Source organism: Rousettus aegyptiacus, unplaced genomic scaffold, assembly GCF_014176215.1.
Source record: "Rousettus aegyptiacus isolate mRouAeg1 unplaced genomic scaffold, mRouAeg1.p scaffold_m13_p_2, whole genome shotgun sequence".
In the NCBI taxonomy this organism is placed as follows: Eukaryota; Metazoa; Chordata; class Mammalia; order Chiroptera; family Pteropodidae; genus Rousettus; species Rousettus aegyptiacus.
This window is the reverse complement of record NW_023416295.1, coordinates 155,165,890-155,178,556: the sequence shown is the minus strand read 5'-3', so window position 1 is coordinate 155,178,556 and position 12,667 is coordinate 155,165,890. Positions and strand designations below refer to the sequence as shown.

The 12,667-nt window shown below is 40.6% G+C and overlaps 1 protein-coding gene across 3 annotated transcripts; it reads right to left on the bottom strand.

The window, feature by feature from the left end:
- Positions 1-60: 60 nt before the first annotated feature.
- M6PR (mannose-6-phosphate receptor, cation dependent) lies at positions 61-10,210 on the bottom strand. Of its 3 annotated transcripts, none has more exons than XM_016128051.2 (8): positions 10,058-10,198; positions 9,405-9,511; positions 5,783-5,962; positions 4,913-5,079; positions 3,143-3,252; positions 2,728-2,858; positions 2,065-2,191; positions 61-1,602 (listed from the first exon to the last, which is right to left on the bottom strand). In XM_016128051.2, the coding sequence occupies exons 2-8, from the start codon at positions 9,425-9,427 to the stop codon at positions 1,480-1,482; spliced, it is 861 nt and encodes a 286-aa protein (XP_015983537.1). In that variant the 5' UTR covers positions 9,428-9,511; positions 10,058-10,198; the 3' UTR covers positions 61-1,479. The 3 variants fall into 3 exon arrangements, with proteins under 3 accessions (XP_015983537.1, XP_015983538.1, XP_015983539.1); XM_016128052.2 differs by having other exon boundaries at positions 9,405-9,506; XM_016128053.2 differs by lacking the exon at positions 9,405-9,511 and having other exon boundaries at positions 10,058-10,210.
- Between the last annotated feature and the right edge of the window lie 2,457 nt (positions 10,211-12,667).

Sequence of the window (12,667 nt, the reverse complement as noted above, 5' to 3'; positions counted from 1 at the left end):
CAAATGACTAGGCCAACATGTATTTTTTTTTTTAATCTTTCAAGTGTCTTTGTACAAAAATTTTTTTTTTTTTTTTTTTGCATTTTTAAAACACCAGAGTGTGGGGGAGGGATGCAAACAAATAACAAAAAAGATGCCTTTATAACATCATTTTCCCTGTTTGGAAAGAAAAAGAAATCATTCCAATAGTATTTAAAGTCCAAGGATGAAATAATTTCATTTTCTTCTCTAAGGCTATAAAGGGCCCCTACCTATTGATTCCATCCCCTTGTGTCGAGTGGAGCCATGTTGCTCTTCAATGGCACAGGTTCACTATTAAAGAAAGATCAGGCCAGGTTTCGGGGCATGTGGCCTAAATAGAAAGGCGGAAGCATCAAAGGATTAAAAACCTCTCCACAGAAATGCTGTGGGCAAGATGACACTTCCCTGAGCCAGAAGGAGGGGCAGGTGAAGCAGCATCCCACACCCAGCGCAGAGGATGGCAGAGCCCTAGACGTCCTACTTTTGCCTCCATTCCCTTTCCAGAAGACTGAAAATAAAAAGGTCAAAATGACATGCCTGTGAAGAAAGTGCAACATGTTTAGAAACACTGGTGGCGGGAAACATCTCAGGAATATGAAAAGCTTTGCCAGCTTTTACTACGAGTAGGAGGGTAAAGCCATCAAGGAGATCCCACTGCAAGGTAAACTTCCCTTTTCCAGAACTCCTGTTGCAAAGTGGAGGACGCTTTCAATTTCCCTTCGTAGAAAATTGGACTTCTAGATTAGGCATTTTGGCTACATATGGACTAATAACCACAAGAACACAGTCCAGGACCTAATTCTAACTTAAAGTCACTCCAATGCCAACGAATGATGGCATGGTACCTTAGAATCTTCTACTTGGGAAATTTCACACTTTTCGCATCCTAACTCCAGAGGTGGTCTACATCTCCAGGCTTGGACCAAATGGCAGTACTTAGACTGCATCCAAGAGATCACTGCAAAGTAGTTCCAAGCAGCAAAAAAAGGACATCCATATTCTCATGGACACTACTGGAGGGTAGAGAGTAAGAGCATGAAGTCAATCCTTTGTATAAATGTTTCTTCCCTTGTTCTTTTTTTAAAATTAAAGAAATCCAGTGTCTCAAGAACTTGTGAAAATGTGTTTAAAAAAGGAAGGGCCAGCAAGCCTGCCACATGCTTTTGCTCATTGAAATGATCCTAATTGTACCCTCCTGTACCAAGCCAGTGCAATAGCTTCTTGTCACTGGCCCTGTTACCTCTGACCTACAACTCTACCTCTTGAGGAAAAAGCAAAAATGGAAAAAGGGAAGGTATATCAACTAGTGAGAAGAGGATGCAAACCAAAAGCAAACTGGAAAGCAAGAGCAACATTAAGGGTGAGAGGAGAGACTGGAGGAGAGACTGCTTCAGAAATCTGGCTGAGTATGCTTTGGTCTGGGCAGGGGGCTGAAGAAGCTGGGAATTTAAAGTGCAATCACATTGGTAATAAATGATCATCCCTTTCTTCTGATTCCTCCCCCAGCTGATCATCCCCCACACCACGATATGCAGCAGGCACATTTCGGGGTTTAGAACGGCACACGAAGTCACAACCATCCTGTATGGAAAGAGGCAAAGGAAAGAAATGATTGTTTGGAATAAGCAACCTTGGGGTAAAGCAAAGTATATTTATGGTCTAAGAATGTGGCAAGAACTAGTTTTCTCCAGGGATAATGAAGAGAACACCCTGAAGCTCCAAGGATAAGCCTAAATTGGGAGAAACGGGGGAAAAATTCTAATTAGGCCTCACCTTCCTACCTAGGCCCCTTAATATCTGTATTAGATTCCTAAAGTTAAGGAACAATGTTGTTCTTCCAGCCAAGTCTTAGCAAGGCCAGATAGTAAGATCCTATGCTGCTTAGTGCTAGGGCAGCTATCTGTCCTGGTTTGCTGGGCCTCTTGTGGTTTTAGCACCCAAGTTCCATATCTCAGGAAACCCCTCAGTTTGGGCAAAGCGGGATGGCTGGTCATTCAACCTTGTAAGCAGGCTACGGACTCAGCCAGCTGCCCTGTTACTTACTGCTACCAGGTTGCCAAGATCCTGCCAGAAGGCTAAGTGAGGAAACTGCTCTATTCCTTTGGCTCCTACCACCAGTCGCTGGTATAGGAACCCCCCGATGATATAGACAGCAACCAGAGATGCAAACCTGTCGAAGAAGAAAGATCCATCTTAAAAACCATGAAAGAGTAAAACTCGGATACTAAGGATCATCTGTATTCACTGTTAGCGGTTTCCTAAGCTGTGTTCTATAAACTGTGGGTGGGGGGATGTAGTTATGTTAAAAAGGGGGCTGGTAGCTTCCTTAGAAAACCAATAAGAGCGCTATCAGTCTAAGAAAAAATGCTCAGAAAAAAAGACGCAGTGTGAGTTCTGCCAAGAACAGTCACCATTAGATACATGTTTCTGTCTGAAAGTTCTAACAATCTAATGGGATAGTTTAAAAACTGCCCAGCTCTCAGGCAGGAGAAAAAAAATACCTCTAATGTGAATATTTTTGGGGGATAAAATATTAAATCTCACATTTTAAAAAAATTTGTATAGTCAGAGTTTAAAGAGGGTTTCCACACAAACTTCACCCCCTTGAATTATAAAATATTATAAATACACAATTGTACTCATATACAAGAAATTATCAGTTAAACAAAAGAGAAGACTTGGACTGATAAGGGAAAAGATACTCACGTGACAAGTAAGATAGAACCCACACTGAGGTGGGAGATCTCAGGAGAACAGGCCAAGCTACTATCCATCTCAAAGAGGTATAAACAATCTTGGATTTTGCCTCGCTCCTCAGACACAGGGTTAAAATTGTCCTAATGATGAAAGGACAGAACACAACATTTATGTGGTAAAGTGGTTTCTTCTGACTCCACCTAAAAAAGAAAAAACCCCTACAAAACCCCCCAAATATCTGCTTTCCTTTGGTTCAATAACCTATTTTCATTTATGTTAGAAGATGGGTGTCTGCCACAGGGAAAGACAGAATTTCTAGTTTTCCCTTGTCCATCCCAATGTATCTTGTCTCCTCTGGAAAGTCTCTCCCACCTCAGGTCAATCCTTTCATCTCTCTAGGCTCACACGCCCAAGGATGCCTCACCGCTAGGGTGTGTCGATTGCAGGAGATCATCACCACTGCACGACGCTGCTCCTTGCCACAGTGATTGTCATATTCATCACCCCCTTTATAGATCAGCATGATCCAATTACCTGAGGAGGGAAATGGAGCGTGGGGTCGGGGAAAAGCAGAGGCAGAATTGGGTACTATAGTACAGTTGACACTGGTTTTAATTAAAATAACCCTCATCAGAATAAGTTTTGTAAACGAGATATATCAAGGTAAAACTTGCTTTTTTCAAGTTATGTTCCCTTGCTAAGACATCTAAGAATCAGACAGATATTCATATAAGGATCTTAATTCCCCACGTTAAAGGCAGGCAATGGATAGTGCAAAAACAATTATGATTCATACCTTAACAATGACTCACATTTGCTGAACACCTGCTAACATCAAAAGAAGAGGTTCCATATAATTACTGGGTAGTGGGGAAAAGCCTAAGATTTAAATTAGCCACAGATAAGTTCAAAATCGATGATTTTAAGATTGGGAAGGATTTCTTTTTCTTTAGCATTTACTGTATTCAAATTTCTTTTGCAAAATATCACTTGATTCATGTCATGTGAGATGAGTAAGGTAAGGATTCTGCTTCCAATTTTGTGTATACGAAAAGTCAAAAGGTAAAATGATTTTTCAGTCACAGGACAAGTAAATGTGATGATTTGGGTCAAAAATCCAATCTTCTGATCCACAGACCCACATTCTTTACATTATTTTTTTACTTTTTATAATTTATAGGAGCAAACACTTGCACTGAGGCAATACTTATTTATCTGCTTAAGGTACTCACATAGTCCTTTCCAGCAATAAGATTTTATGACTTTTGAGAAATATTATCACCATCATTATCACAACTTTGTAGGGAAATTTTTGTAGACTGAATAGTTTGTAAACCTTGATCTTAAAATTTAACTGGCAAAGTGATTAATTTGATGAGAAATGATGATGGTTAATATTTTGAAGCCTAGCATGAAAAACTCATTATTAACCCATCTCCCATTTAGAAAAAAAAAGTGCAGCTCACTGCCAGTGTTAATTTTACATAAATATGCTCTTTGAGGTTGAAGCAAATCTGACTAGTTTTCAATGTGAAAATCGAAAATAAAAACTATTCTTGGGAGTTATTTCTAAACAGAACTTGTCTCTAATTCTAATATAACGGAAATGTATACATATATCAGATTCATCAAATGACTCTCTGGCTAACACCTGTTCAAGAATGATGTTAATTAACATAATGTGTAGGAATGCTGCATTTTCTAGGATTTGACATTTCCAATGATCGAGAATTATTATATTTTGTAAATGGAAACATCACTGCTAAAAACAGAATGCTATACATAGAATATCATTTGTTTCCAAAGACTACTGATATACTAGAGTGACATGAAAATAATAAAAACGAGGCATTCTGTGACAAACTTTGGTGGTCAGGTTAGGACTGTAATCTTGAGTTATCTTGGGTAAATGCTGCAGCCACGAGCACCGCTGGTGAGTATTCTTGGGGCAAACAGGAAATGGATAAAGGGACTCCAGGCTATACAATTCCAGCTAGATTCTTTTTTTGCATAAACTTTTCATGATGTCCTGAGCCTTGGCTCCAGAAAAGCTATGGAACCAAGTATCCGGTGGTTTATAGTCTCAGGTGTGCTGAACCACACATATCATATGATATTCTCAAGAGACTAGGAAAGACACACAGGATGGTCAGAGGGATTAACAGGATCAAACAGTCAACAGGCAGAGTCTTACTTCCATTGAAGATGTGAGTCTCGTTGAGTCTCCCCACTACTGTCTCCTTCCCATTACTTTTGTTGATCTGCACCAGGCCTGCCCCAGAGGTGTGGTTGCCAGCTTCCCGGCACACTCTGAATATGTACATATACTTGTCTGGGCCCTGGCCCACAGTGCTCTCAAAGCTGTACGAAGAAGGAGAAAGAAGGAAGAGGAGAGTTACTGGCTATCGATCTTAGAAGAGCAGCCTCTTTTCCTTTTACTGACCTCCCAAAGGTGTATTTAATTTATCTGATGTCACAACTAAATGTTAACAGTGAATAATACTTGTTGAATCATAAGCTATCCATGACCCTGACAGACCATCCTAACTGTTGATGACTAATTAAATATACCACCCCAGACAACTAGATATTCCTAGAATACCTGCTCTAGACTATGCTAAAGTGTTAGCTACCATTTCCCTGTGAATAAGGGTCTATGTTCCCTGGTACCTTAAAGAGCATCTTCAGATCTCATACCTAAAGATTTGTCACTTCTGATGATGTGTACAGGCCTACATACACTTATCTGATACTTCTAAAGTCTTATCACATGGAAGCATCAAATAACGCTTTTTAAATTCCTACAAGCTGGTCTTTTGAATCCAGTCTTGGAAACAACTACTCTTCTGCGAAAGAGAATTGCACATTGCTACAAAGAACTGGGGCGAGAATTTGCTCTACGTCATAAATGCAAGATAGGACCAGCTATCCCGGATAAAGAGGAGGTTATTATACATGTATTTCCTCCATAATCAATAGTAATACCAAAATAAAATCAGTAAGAGGAGGAAAAGATTCTTTAACAAAGTTATTTCTCAAACCCTTTAATGTTCTTCTCATTTACCTTTTGTTATACAGTGGTTTCATCCTATTCAGTAGAGCCAACTCTTTCTCTGACTCTCTACCTTTTTCTCCTACCAGGTCGCAGGTTTTCTCTTCTGCCTGCCAGGATTCCTTCACCGTCACAGCCAGGAGTAGCAGCAGTAGTAATCTAGTCCTCCAACAGCTGTAGAAGGGGAACATCCTTTTGGGGGAGAGTGTGTGTGTTGGAGAAGTGGGTGGGGAGGAACAGGACAGAAGAGAAAGAGCATATAAATGAAAGCTACTTTCTAAAAAACATTTTCTCTTCCACCCATCACCTCTTATTTTATACTAGCCAGTTTTCTTCATATTATGAAGTTAGGTTTTATCTTATGTCTATTTCAAGCTTTTAGCTCTCATCCAAATTATTTTTTTCCTGTCCTTTAATATTCTGAATTGGATTCTTAAGTCTCTAGGTTTCTCTTTTTCTTTTCAAAACTTATTTTGAAAGCTTTGTCCTTGCTGACACTATTGCCTGAAGCTGTCGTTTACATCTTGTCCTTCCTGTCCCCTTCCAGGACAAGGGCACAACGTGCACTCAACGAAGAGGACGGCACTGGCCTTAAAGAGTGTCTATAGGTTGTTGTTGATCTTAGCAAGGTGTGCATAGAACAAGAATACCTCGACTTCCAAAGCAGTTTACCAACTCCTCAGTTCTACTAAGAGAAAAACTCATTTTTTTGTTCTAGAAGCTGACGAAGGACTAACTAATGGCCTAGGTGCCACCAATGATGGTATTTTGATTATGCAGAAAGTATAAAATTCTTTGCATATGCAACAAATAATACATTTTGATATCTCTGTGCCAAGAGCACCTATATCAGGAAGCTCAGATATATAACCTTCAGTCTAATTCAGAGGTGAGTCCTTCAGACGCACTATGGAGTTGAGAAGAAGGAAAGGAATGAACAAAAAAGAATTAGTTAATTATGACAGCCTCATTGGAAACATCCTCACTTCTTTACTGTTTGGTGAAAAGTTAGGTTGCAATATCTTATTATTTGAAATTTAATACTTTAAACTTTGTGCAGTTTCACTGTACCATTCTCGTGTACCTAGACACGTATGGCTTAACCTTTGACACGAAATTATGCTACTGGCAGGATCGACTAGGTTTTGTTTGCGTGCTTGTTTGTTTTTCTTACTTTGCAGACTACATATCTAACAGGAAGAAGCTGAGGCCAGAGGGATGGGATTTCTGCCTGGAACTTGCTTTAAACAAAGGAAAGGAACAACTGAGAAGTGTATGCATATATACTGCTTAATCCAGTGGCTCTAACATAATGTGCAGATTACAACTTAACACTTGATAGGGTTTATTTGGAAACTACTAAAAAAGATGTAAAAATAGAGAAAGAGACATGACTACTTTGGGCCCTAACTTCTCATTCCATTATTCAGGAGCGTCCCACGGTCTTCATTCATATTCTCGATAAGATTGATGAATCGAGATACACAGCCACAGCACCTAAACTTGACATTATCCATTTTAATGTCTCATTTCTGAAAAATAACTCAATCATTTAAATTACAGGAAAAAGAAAATTCGCTAGGTCAAAACGAGCGGTTTGAAGAAGTCTTCCAAAATCTAGCTCAGCCTCCAAGTCATGAAGCTCAAGAGTTTCTATATTTCCAGTAAGAACAGTTATCTTCCTACACTCCAAACTGCTCACAACCCTTGAGAATCACCAAGTCACTTTACAATTTAGTAAATCTAATTGACTTGATGCTTGTACTGCTCTAGGAAACACATGGCCCTGCTTCCCAAACTCATTTTCTTTTCTCTAATCCACCCTTGCAAAAGTCTTCACTCTGATATCATTAATGACCCTTCAGGCCACTGCTACTTGTTAATTTCATAATGTAATGGTATCACTAATTTTTCTGATACAAAGAATTAATTCTTCCAAACTTTTCTCCATTATATTATAAAATGCTTCCACACTACAAGTCTGGACTTTGGTTCCAATACTCTTTAAAGTCCTCTATTTCTTTTCCATGCTGTCCACTGACTCTATTGCATTTTTAGAATGTAAAACTTGAAATATGCAGCATTTAATGAGTACCAATAAGTTTAAAGATAGGAAAATGGAAGCTCTGAGCCCTGAATGAATTTTCTCCACTCCCCTAAACAAACTTACATTTGACCTTATGGTTCCCATACTCCACTAGGACAACACATGCTTGGGAAGTTGTCTCCCTGACTTTGGGTACTCTAAACATTAATTCACTACAGTAATATTAATAAGGCGTTTCCACAGACTACTTATAGTCAGCCAAAAAGTCTGAGGCTCCCATAAGCACATTTAAGACACTAATAGGAAACAATGAGTGCTTGCCTTCTGCCATTGTTTGAAGCACTTAACATACATAAATCAATTCTTACAATAACCCTATGAAGTAATACAGTTATTGTCCCTATTTACAGATAAGAAAACTGTGACAGACCTAGTAGAGTGAACCAAATAGTCTGACTTAGAGCTCATGGTCTATATACTCCACTACATGTATATCTCCTTTCATATCAGTTTTTATGGGATCAGAGTAGGCAGCCAAAGTTTTGCTTTCTTTTTGACAAAGCAAGGAGAAGTGATGCCTCACACAGTTCACTGAATGAGTGGAATAAAGAACTAAGACCTCAAACTTCTATCTTCCTTAAATTAACTCATTGCTCAACACACAACTTGACCAGATTAGTTACTTAAAAAGAAGAGACTTCTTTCATTTGATTAATTTAGCATGCCATTTTTTCCTTATATTTTCTTAGGGCCTAAATTAAAATTTCAGCTTTCTGGGCTTTCAAGATTTTTTTCCCAGGACCAGTTTTTCTGGAGGGATGCTCACACAGAATTCTGTGTTCTTTGGCCTTACAGTTAGTTCCTTATGTTAAGAGTTGATGATTTCTTTTCCTAAATTAGAACAGAGACTCTCACAAAATTGGGAAATGATGAAGGGTAAAACACCTTGCAGTCAGCACTAATTGAGTTGAGCTAGCTTTCATTTGCTTATTGGTTCAAAAAGTTAGAAAGAGAATATTCTTCGACAGTCTTCTCTCTTTCCAGCTTAACGTTTGGCTATATGGTCGAGTTGCTTTTCTTCAATTCAGTGGCATGTGCTCTAAGTGCTTTACCTAGATTATGTTTCTTAATCTTCACAACCCAGAAAAGTAGGTTACTTTCTCCCATTTACAGATGAGGAAACTGATGCTTACAGAGGTTACTCACCCTAGATTATAAAAACATTGAACAGGTATAAAGTTAGTGGGCCAACCTGGATTATCAATGGCACAAAGATATTTGCTGAAAGTTTTCTGATAAATATAGGGGTGCAAAAATGTACAAGAAAGAGTATGAAATCCAAGGGCTGGGTAGTTCCTTTTTAATGTACTACAATTAGATTCTCAAGGTGCAAGAGTTTGTCTAAATACTTTGGAAAGAAGGGGCAGGAATGTAAGAGTTTGAAAAATTCCCTTCAATTTTCTTGTTCAATGATAGATCTATTTGGTAGTGCTAAAAAATTCTCCTCAGTGGCATGACCAATGACTAAACCAGGAAGTGGGAAGCAGTTTACATCACGGGGGTACTCTGTACCATTCACTTACTCACCCCTCAAGACTAGTCATGAGCATTTTCCATTTTTCAATGAAATTTCCACTCTCATCTCATTCATGTCTGAGGTAGCAGCCCTTCTCTCCTGTCTCCAGCAACCTACACTTTTAGAAAATCAGTCCTAATTAGCTAAAAGGCCCAGTGCTGAAAAACCTGAGAAGCAGCTCTATGTCCCAAGGGTGGAAGCTCCCTACAAAGAGGAACATAACAATAATTCTTCAACTAGCTACTCTTTGCCATACCATACACTCATCCTCCTTAAACTTCCTCCAGGGTTCTGGAAATTCTGGTCTCCTAACTTTCCAACTGCTTAAGGCCATACCCTCTCCAAATAATGCTATCTTCCTCTACGATGCAGGCCAAAATTCCTTCTAAAGTATCCAGTTACACCTCAAACGCACTCCATACCTAGAGACCTTCCTTCCCCTGCTTTCCAAATACACGTAAATTCCCAGTCTGGTCTTGGAGGTCCTGTCTCTCTCACGTCCCTTGGGACTCTGTGACGACTCGCCCTTAAGCCTCCGCCTCCGTTCTGTTTCAGGGTTCCTGAGCTGGATTTCTGGCTCGAACCCCCGACAAGGGAGACTTAACGATCTCGGCCCCTATCACAGACGGCAAGGTGTGAGCGCTCTCCAGCCCCTAATACTCACGTGTCACGGGCAAAGGGAGTAGCCAAAGCTCAGACTCCCTGGGTGAGTACTTGTCTGGGGCTGGGAGACAGGGCCAGCGAGGGGCCAGCCGCAGACCCCAGTCCCAGAGCTCGTGTCACAGCCAGCGTTCCCCCCAGCGCCTCGCGGTGCTCCACTCTGGGAACCGGAAACAGGAAGCGCCAGGCGGCCACTGGGCAACTGCTCCTCCCACCAGACCCCGGGGCATGTGATCACGGATCCATCTCGCTCCTTTCCCCTTCCCGGTCCCCAGATCATCCCGGACGTTGATTGGCCAGCGTCGCGGGCGTTAGACTCCGCCCTTGTCCCATCAACTCCAATCATTATCGAGATTTTCAAGTTCAGGTCCACCTTTTTGGGTCGCCTTTCTGCCAATGGGTCCCAGAGCCTTGCCCTGGGGCCTCTCGGCCGGAACACCCCGTCACGCGGGGTCATGCGCGGTCACGCGCCAGGCCCGCTCCGGTGTGGGTTCGACTGAAGAGGGCACGTGAGGGCGGGCGGCAGAAGCGGAAATACGGAAGGGTCCCTGTGCCGCGGGCTGCAGTGGGAGTTGTAGTTCTCACGCCAGGCCGCTTCTTCCTGCTGCTTCCCGAGACCGTTGGCCGCCTGCGAGAGGTGCTGTTTCGCCGTCTGCTGCCCTGGGTTTTGCTGTCTTCAGTGCTGGCGCCTAGAGAACAGTGAAGAGCAATTGGGTCTTGATCGTCCTGGCTTTCTTAACGACTTTATTCTTTCCTTTCCACACTTGAATGCCTGTGTGTGTTATCGTTACTATGATCTTTATCATTTCTCTCCCGTCTGGTGGCATTTGGCGAGATGAACACTCTGAAACCACTTCTGTTCGCTAGGTTTTTTTCTGCATCCCCTGCTCACTCTGTCTTGTCCGCATTTCTGGTGTCTTGCAGAACTAACGACTCAATTTGAGACTGTTCCTTTGCTAAGATCCTTTGCGGTTTCCCTCGTGTCTGTCTTATTCGCCGCCTGTTGAAGTCCCACTCATTTTTAGAACTCAGTTCAAATGCTTTCCCTCCTGTGACTTCCTGGGTTCATTCTTTTCATACTTAATTATTCCTGAATTCCCAATAGGTGATAATTATATCTGGGTTGGGTTTGGATGTGTCCTAAAGAAAAAAATAAAAGATAAATTTCTAGTAAATTTTAATAATAAAGCAATCAGAAACCACACACACACAAAGCAAAAATCTGTAAACCCACCAGGTTGTAGGTTACCTTAGTGAATGCTATTTCTTCCATTAAAAAAAAATTGATATTGAATATTTCTCTATATCAGTACTTTACAAATAAGCATTTTAATGGTTGCATAATAGTTAGCTGTATGGATCGTTATTTAAGCAATTTCATTAATGTTGAGCATTTAAGTTATTTCTATTGACTTGCTTTTATCAATTCATTTAACAAATATTACTGCGCAATGACACTGGAATGGATTTTGGGGATATAGCAGAGAAAAAAGACAACCCTTTTGCAATGAGCTTTCATTCTAGAATTGATGTTCACTTGTTGAGTTGAATTAGTTTTGATACCTTGCCCTTTGGTCATTGCCATTGGGCTGGCGGGAGGGACATGTGCATGCTGGAAGTAGGGAAAGGTCCAGAAATGCAATAGAGTAGGTTGAATAACCTGTCTCCCATGAGAGTGGTAGTGAGGGAGAACTTGTCTTTCCATCCAGTCACCTTCTTGCTTCTCAGGCATCAGAACATATTCTGGGAGCTGTCTGTGTCAGAACTGATATCAAATTTCTTGCTAGGGGCAAAAGTTGAAATTAGCAGTTCTTTTTTGTCTATCTGCTCTCCTTCTCTCTAGCCTCACCATTAACAAGGACACTCCCCACACTATACCCACACCCACACACAAGGTAAACTGTTCACTTTGTTTAGAAAGCTGTTCTAGGAGTTTTTTCCTAAAGTCAAATGCTGAAGATGTCTCCCGTTTCATATAAGCAGTAGAGGGGAAGGCGCTTGAAAGTTCTAGGTATTCTGCATTCTTTCTTTAATTTCTTGCTTTGATAATTGTCCCAGACCTGCTTTTTTGTTGACTCTGAGCTGGGAGCTTTGTTGAGAGCGGCTTTTATTTTTTAACTTCTCAACAGCTTTTTTTCTGTATGAGTTTTGTTATAGGTTTTTCTCTGGTTTTACTGTTAAATATATCATAACTGCTCACAATTTCTGACCTGCTCAGGGATCTTTTGAAATTTGTTTGATAATGAAGGGGAGCAGAATATGCCACCCCAAAAATGTACCAATTTGACATGTAGATTATTTTGAGTTGAAGGCATCAAGACCCAAGACTTTGTTTTTCTCCCATTAATCTATCTTATGTCAATTTATTTATTAGACCAGCCAAAAAAAACTTTTACCTCTCCCTTAACTGGCTAAAATAATTTAGATAAGGGGAGCTCGGCCCAGAAAAAGAGCTATCACCAGAAATAACTTTTTATCTGAAAGATGTACTTGCATGGCAGGGCAAACATCTGCTCTTCTTATCTTCCGGTGAATTGGCCTCCAACCCCTTTGAAGCTTCAGGACCATGTCCCAGTTTCTTAGCTCAGGATGACATATAAGCCTCGACTTCCTG